The sequence below is a fragment of the Oncorhynchus gorbuscha genome, linkage group LG08 (genome assembly GCF_021184085.1).
Source record: "Oncorhynchus gorbuscha isolate QuinsamMale2020 ecotype Even-year linkage group LG08, OgorEven_v1.0, whole genome shotgun sequence".
Classification (NCBI taxonomy): Eukaryota; Metazoa; Chordata; class Actinopteri; order Salmoniformes; family Salmonidae; genus Oncorhynchus; species Oncorhynchus gorbuscha.
The window spans coordinates 68920506-68928591 of NC_060180.1; the positions used below are offsets into that span (position 1 = coordinate 68920506).

The following is an 8086-nucleotide window of genomic DNA, read 5'->3' on the forward strand; positions in this document are numbered from 1 at the left end:
TTATTTCACTTACTTACTGTGCTGTTTCATTGTTCAGTTGTTTCATTCTCAACCAGGATTTCATCATACATGTCAAGCAGTGAAGTTTCAGCTCTGTCTCAGCTCTCCCTTTCGCTCGACCAGTCGGCGAAAGCCAACATCAACCACGTCAGAGAACGGTTGATTGTCAAGGGCAATGAATTCCATTATCTTGGCGTTAATGGATTTCACCTTTGAGTCGTCTCGCTGAAAATGTTCTAACTCTTTCAAATGACCGCTGGACTTATTGGCGGCTCGATGCACACAGCAGACGTTGTGGCCCAGGTTAGGAATGCTGTGTTGCACGTGTAGTGTCAAATGTTACGTGATGTCATTATATAGGTATACACATCAGCTTTGACATCGGCGTTAAACTAGACATCGGGGCCGATGCCAATGTTGGCATTTTTAGCTAATATCGGCCAATATCGGTATGTTCACTGATATATCGTGCAACCCTAAATAATAGAATTCATATCATAATATTTATGCCATTTAGACACTTTTATCCAGATGGGTGGATGGATGAAAACACAGTCGACAAAGCACAGACAAAAGCTCACTTGTCAAACGATAACAAGCAATATATTTTTTACAATAGGAAAACAAATATAGGCTAGATTGAAAACTGGACACTGTACCACTCAGCCATTAGGTTAGCCACTGTAGCCCCTTACCACACCCAACCCTGTTCTCTCCCACTGGAGCCCCCTACCACACCCAACCCTGTTCTCTCCCACTGGAGCCCCTTACCACACCCAACCCTGTTCTCTCCCACTGGAGCCCCTTACCACACCCAACCCTGTTCTCTCCCACTGGAGCCCCTTACCACACCCAACCCTGTTCTCTCCCACTGGAGCCCCTTACCACACCCAACCCTGTTCTCTCCCACTGGAGCCCCCTACCACACCCAACCCTGTTCTCTCCCACTGGAGCCCCCTACCACACCCAACCCTGTTCTCTCCCACTGGAGCCCCCTACCACACCCAACCCTGTTCTCTCCCACTGGAGCCCCTTACCACACCCAACCCTGTTCTCTCCCACTGGAGCCCCTACCACACCCAACCCTGTTCTCTCCCACTGGAGCCCCTTACCACACCCAACCCTGTTCTCTCCCACTGGAGCCCCCTACCACACCCAACCCTGTTCTCTCCCACTAGAGCCCCTTACCACACCCAACCCTGTTCTCTCACACTAGAGCCCCTTACCACACCCAACCCTGTTCTCTCACACTAGAGCCCCTTACCACACCCAACCCTGTTCTCTCCCACTGGAGCCCCTTACCACACCCAACCCTGTTCTCTCCCACTGGAGCCCCTTACCACACCCAACCCTGTTCTCTCCCACTGGAGCCCCCTACCACACCCAACCCTGTTCTCTCCCACTGGAGCCCCCTACCACACCCAACCCTGTTCTCTCCCACTGGAGCCCCCTACCACACCCAACCCTGTTCTCTCCCACTGGAGCCCCTTACCACACCCAACTCTGTTCTCTCCCACTGGAGCCCCTTACCACACCCAACTCTGTTCTCTCACACTGTAGCCCCTTACCACACCCAACCCTGTTCTCTCACACTGGAGCCCCCTACCACACCCAACCCTGTTCTCTCTATGACCAGTTTGGCCTACCATCCCTCACAAGCAGATTACAAATGAACTGGTTCACCCTTACTTACAAACCCTTACTGGCTAAGCCCCAGTCCTGTCCTTCTACAGGCTACACTCTCAAATCAAATCACACTTCATTTGCCACATGCACCGAATACAACAAGTGTAGACTTTACAGTGAAATGCTGAATACAACAAGTGTAGACTTTATAGTGGAATGCTGAATACAACAAGTGTAGACTTTACCGTGAAATGCTTTACATACAAGCCCTTAACCAACAGTGCAGTTTAAGAAGAATAAAATATTTTTATATAATAATAAAGTACAAGAAGTTTTCACATTTTATTGGTATCTAATTGCAAGGCGTGTGGAGGCATCACTCCTCCTCCAACTCCTCGAATGACAGTGAGTGTGTCCAGGCCACCAGTTTGTCCACCTCGTTCTCCCAGAGGTCCAGTTGCTCTCTGTCATGTGCTCGACAGAGACCCCTGGTGGTCATGGAGTCTCTCTGCACATTCACCTGAGGGGTCAGCATGTCTACAAGGACACAAATGATGGGCTCTATCATTGCTCACAGTAACACACACTGAATTCATCATAGACTTACCTGGTGTTCTGTAGAGGAGGTAAATCTTTCTCATTTGGTCCATCCTCGCCTGTCTCCCCTCACTCACTGGTTTGGTCTTCTTAGGCTGGTGCACGGTACCATACATTAAGGTTCTGAACCTGTCACAGAGCACATCTGGTTATTATGGTTCTGAACCTGTCACAGGGCACATCTGGTTATTATGGTTCTGAACCTGTCACAGAGCACATCTGGTTATTATGGTTCTGAACCTGTCACAGAGCACATCTGGTTATTATGGTTCTGAACCTGTCACAGAGCACATCTGGTTATTATGGTTCTGAACCTGTCACAGGGCACATCTGGTTATTATGGTTCTGAACCTGTCACAGAGCACATCTGGTTATTATGGTTCTGAACCTGTGACAGGTTATTATGGTTCTGAACCTGTCACAGGGCACATCTGGTTATTATGGTTCTGAACCTGTCAGATGTTATTATGGTTCTGAACCTGTCACAGAGCACATCTGGTTATTATGGTTCTGAACCTGTCACAGAGCACATCTGGTTATTATGGTTCTGAACCTGTCACAGAGCACATCTGGTTATTGTGCTCTGTGACAGGTTCAGAACCATATCTGGTTATTTGAGGGTAAAACAAAAAGGAGCAATGCGTTTCAATTTGTGAATGAGTGAGACGTTGCCTTTGTATAGCATGGTTTATAAACGAACAGTGAATTATGGAAAGTCGATGCAAAACCCAAATCATATTTAGGAAAGGCAGCAGCTATGGGAAATCAGACGTGTGTGTTAACCAGCAATCTTACAAGCCAAGAGGTCATCTCTTATTTTTTTTTTACTGCTCTTCATCTTTCAGAGTAAACAGACTTACGTTTCACACTGTGTCCCCATGGGAGAGTCCTTGTCTGGTGTCCCATAATACATGGCAAAGGTCTCAGGGCGCTTGATGAGATCCTCCAGGGCTGGAATACATCATCAGATTAGCCTGGTACAAGCCTATCAGTGCTAACTCCTAATGTACACTCCCAAGGTCATGAGGAGTTCATCTATTTAGATGAAAAGACATACATTCCATCCTCATCCACGAGCCAGCTTTAGTGGTGGCCATCTTTGTCCATGTCTTCAGATAATCCTCAAAGGGGATTCTCCTCACAAGCCTGGAGGCATTACATTTAGCCATGGAACAGAGAATATTACACTGAACTGCCGTAACTACAGTAATCAAGAGCGTAGTATTATCATGATACTATGCATGTGTCATGTTAAAAAAAAGAGGATAAACCAGAATATAATACTGTGATGTCAGTGGCATCATTTGTGAATTAACTAATCAATCAAAGGGAAAACAAGAGGAAAAATATTCTGGAAATGAAAGAGATGAGCACATGGAAAGTGGAAATATTCACTTTGCTCGTTATATATTTACATGTTCTTAATTCCATTCCTTCCTTACAAAATGTGTGTGTATTTGGGTTTATGTTGTGAAATGGTTAGATGTTGCCGCACTGTCGGAACTAGAAACACAAAGCATTTCGCTACACCCGCATTAACATCTGCTAAACACGTGTATGTGACAAAATAACATTTGATTAGATTTCTCTCACCTGTTTTGTGAGTTCAACTGCACAGCTTTCCTGGTCCCTACAGGAGAGGTGGTGATAATAGACAGATCATTATTACCACTCAGTGTGAGACGGGATATGATCGCCTTATCTTAGAATAGACGAGCGGCATCCCACCTTTACCAGCGGTAAATCATTTAATCTTTGAAGACTGAAAGTGAAAAAACAGACTCTTCTACTCAGTAACAAAAGTCCAAAGCACAGTGGAATGTAAAGAAGACAAAGTTCATGGTGCAACATGAAGAAAATCAGCAAAGAAATTGCAGTATGCAAATCAACCACCAGTAAAAACAAAAAGGTTGAGGCTCTTCAACTGAATAACACATGGAGTTAACACACAGCCTTTTACAGTGACACGTTCAGATGACCTGCTATGGAGGTAAGGTCACCCTGTGGTGGTGGAGCAGAGTGTCACCAAGACTGAGCTGAGGAACATGGAGTTAACACACAGCCTTTTACAGTGACACGTTCAGATGACCTGCTATGGAGGTAAGGTCACCCTGTGGTGGTGGAGCAGAGTGTCACCAAGACTGAGCTGAGGAACATGGAGTTAACACACAGCCTTTTACAGTGACACGTTCAGATGACCTGCTATGAGGTAAGATCACCCTGTGGTGGTGGAGCAGAGTGTCACCAAGACTGAGCTGAGGAACACAGAGGCCAGTGGTGGAGCCAATGGAGGCCAGAGTGACAGCCAATGAGAAGGAGGTGGAGGAGGAGGGGCTGAACTGTCCGCCAATGGGGGCCAGAGTGACAGCCAATGAGAAGGAGGTGGAGGAGGAGCTGAACTGTCCGCCAATGTGGGCCAGAGTAACAGCCAATGAGAAGGAGGTGGAGGAGGAGCTGTACTGTCCGCCAATGGGGGCCAGAGTGACAGAAAATGAGAAGGAGGTGAAGGAGGGGGACAAAGTAGCTGACAGCACTTAGAGAGGAGATGAGCATTACCAAGACTGATCTGCAGCTCCAGAAGAACAAGATGGAGGAGCTGGAGAGGGAGAACACAGTCATGGAGGCCAGAGTGTCAGCCAATGAGAAGGAGGTGGAGGAGGAGCTGAAGAGGGAGAAAACAGACAATATGTTCTCTGCTGGTTTGACTGATTCAGGAACTGTAGGACCATTCAATACTGAAACCCAACTGATCTGCAAGAGAGTCATCACCAACATGGGATCCGTCTATAACCCAATAACTGCTATGTTCCCAGCACCAGTGAGATGAGTCTACTACTTCAGATTCACTGCCTGGGAATACCATGAGAGTAGGCCTGTTCCATGATGACCAAAAAGTGTTGTATTTAATTATGTACGCACTGACCATCGTGGTAAGTATGTTTCAAAGGCATTGTCTCTAGAGCTGGACCATTGGGGGGTGGTCTACATATGTCCCCCCTCAGGGAAAGGGCTCTATGACAGTACTAATAACTACAACACCTTCAGTGGCTTCCGGGTCACATAGGGAAGCACCGTTGCTGTAATGAACTCTGCTTTCTGATAGGAGCAGAAAGCCTCCAATGTTCCTCTCTAACCAATAGGAAGCATTGAAAAATAAAAATAATGCTTCCGTTTGTGTCTTTACAGTACTTTAAACGTTTAGGGTAATTATTGCATGTATTTCTGCTCAACACCATTTTTCACACACAAACTTTTTGTTGCGAGTTGGATCAACAACATTTTTGTTGAGTAAACTCACAATCCTATTGTAATTGTACAATAATACTTTCTTTTTTACAGTGTAGCTTTGTAACGTAGCCCAATGTAACCAATAGCTAATCCTTGTACTTGGTGGTGCACACTCACTCTCCAGTTCCTGGCTGGCCCTGACACATTCCAACACCACACGGTGGTAGGTGGATGGGCTGGTCCAGAGCATGTCAGCAGCTTCGGGGTTCACCGCTCCCTCCAGGACTGGGTTGGACAGCATGGTCTAGAGGGGACATAGGAGAGAAGACCATACAAACTTGATATTACTACACTACTACTGCTGCTGTATGGGTCTATGAACACAGCAAGTGGCAGTGCTTTTTTAAAACGGGTATGTGATAGAACTATCTTTATCACAAACTACAAATTGCTGTATCCAACCTGGACTCAGAGGTAGACGTAGCATAGTAAACGTACATCTGGGACATTCCAATTAGTATGATATGTTGTGTTTTGTATGGTGTTAATTTGTGGATGTCCATCATCCAATTCATATGATATGTTACGAATTACAATTGATGATATGTTAGCAATTGCAATTCCTAAAATATGTTAATGAATTTTGGGGTTAAATTTAGGGTTAAAGTTAAGAGTTAGGTTAAAGGGTTAAGGTTAGGGGAAGGGTTAGCTAATAAGTAGTAAGTAGTTGCTAATTAGCTAAAGTGTTACAGTTGTCCATGATGAGATTTAAACACGCAACCTTTGGATTGCTAGATGTTCGTGTTATACACCCAGACATCTGTTCCGACTAACCACCCTACTTTCATTTTTGTCTTAAGTTAACTTCTGTCTTATGCGGGGGCTCCCTAGTAGCGCAGCAGTCTAAGGCCCTGTATCTCAGTGCTAGAGGCGTCACTACAGGCCCTGCTTCGATTCCAGACTGCATCACAACCGGCCGTGAATGGGAGTCACATTGGGCGGCGCACAATTGGCCCAGCATCGTTAGGGCCGGCGTAGGCCGTCATTGTAAATAAGAATTTGTTCTTAACTGACTTGCCTAGTTATATAAAGGTTATGGTTTTTAAAAAATGTAACCATACCAAACGTAACATATCGTATACATTTTTGTGTCCTGGCTTTACGTTTACTTCTAGACCAGGCTGCTGTATTTCAACATGTGCAGTGAAATGGGTGCCAACCTGGATGCTCAGAAGAATACTGCTGATTGAGATGCTGGGGTTCCACTCGCTGTCCAGGCAGGGGATACATGGGCTACCTGTGTCCTTGTCCACTTCGATCACAACAGACATGTACAGGGTGAAATTAAACTCATTTCCTTTCTATGACACTTTCATGGACAATAGATATTGCCAGCAACTCACCATTGGGGTGGAAAGGGATGGCGTTGAATTCCACGGTTGGAGGGACTGAGTTGTAAGACTCAGTGAAATGCAATGTCAGCGGCAAAACAGCACCTTATAGAATGGAAACATTTGAAAACTAAAATGGCATTTCCCCCCCCCCAGAATGTACTTTTGGTAGCCCTAAATGTAGACCGCATGTAACCATCATCAGTAGCTGATCATCATCATGGATATTATTTTGTGGGGGCTGAACATTCATGGCCATATCACACCTTCCCACAACGTGTCTTTCAGTCCTTCCACTTTAGCCTCCCATTCAAGCAGGCTGTGACTTACTGGCTTGGCCTCCACTCCCTTGTCAGAAAAATAAAATAAAAACTTTTAGTGCTTCACTGGTTATTTGAAGGTGACATGATAACACGCTTGTTTCCTGTGCGAGATTTTGTTTTTGATGAGCACACAGAATAACCTAAAATCTTAAAATATATATGATGGATACATAAAACATAATTGTAAATTAAGTTCTAAAAACTCACTTTTAGATTCGCTGTCTGCAGTTTGAGGTACTGGTTTCGCAGCAAGAAGTGGGCGTGGGTGTGCATCGTTGGATTTCACTCGGTCCTTCACAATTTGACAACTGTATGTGCGAATATTTCATAGAACAAACGCATGCTTTCATAGTCTGAAATTATAAAATATTACACTGGCGCATAGACATACTGTTTTCCAAGAGAACAATGGAGCAAGGTGATGTTATGTTTTGAAGCTGTTGTCAAGCAACATGTCGGTCAATTTGATGGGAACAACAGCTTTGTATGGAGCCAATTTCACTTGCTTCTCGGGTCGCTATAACAAGCTCCGTATTAAAGGGGCCAATCTGCGATTGCTACATCCATGTTTTGACATAAATTAATGATATTCAACCATTGATTCTTGAAGAAAATAACTTATTAATGCCTCATGCCATTAGTTCAATTGTCTAAGCCCATCAGAATCCAAAACATAACCTTGTTTTACTTCATTGTTTAAAGACATCGTAATTGTAAACACACCGTATAGCTTCACATATAACTTAAACTGTCATGCAGGTGAAAGAGGACCCAAACGCGACTTAACAGAAACAGAGTTTATTAATGTTCAAAACGGAATAACTGACATCCTCTAGATTTGTAGAGGGGAAAACAACTGGAGAAGCGGCCACAGACTGCAGGTCGCTTCGGGTAGGCGCAGGCCGTAGTCGACTGAGACAC

General features: G+C 44.9%; 1 protein-coding gene across 1 annotated transcript; it reads right to left on the reverse strand.

Annotated features, from left to right (window-relative positions):
• Nucleotides 1-1845: 1845 nt before the first annotated feature.
• On the reverse strand, nucleotides 1846-7631 carry LOC124041015 (ubiquitin-conjugating enzyme E2 U-like). Its single transcript, XM_046358170.1, has 10 exons — nucleotides 7373-7631; nucleotides 7109-7190; nucleotides 6855-6947; nucleotides 6672-6763; nucleotides 5629-5755; nucleotides 3817-3853; nucleotides 3281-3369; nucleotides 3084-3174; nucleotides 2234-2352; nucleotides 1846-2163 (listed from the first exon to the last, which is right to left on the reverse strand). The coding sequence occupies exons 1-10, from the start codon at nucleotides 7436-7438 to the stop codon at nucleotides 2003-2005; spliced, it is 957 nt and encodes a 318-aa protein (XP_046214126.1). The 5' UTR covers nucleotides 7439-7631; the 3' UTR covers nucleotides 1846-2002.
• Nucleotides 7632-8086: the final 455 nt, after the last annotated feature.

Excerpts from the sequence above, each read along its gene's own strand:
- LOC124041015 (XM_046358170.1), bottom strand. The coding sequence starts at position 7,438 with ATGCACACCCACGCCCACTTCTTGCTGCGAAACCAGTACCTCAAACTG. Across the intron at positions 7,191-7,372 it reads TGCAGACAGCGAATCTAAAA|GGAGTGGAGGCCAAGCCAGT; the intron begins GTGAGTTTTTAG and ends TTTTCTGACAAG. Across the intron at positions 3,854-5,628 it reads GGCCAGCCAGGAACTGGAGA|GGACCAGGAAAGCTGTGCAG; the intron begins GTGAGTGTGCAC and ends CCTCTCCTGTAG.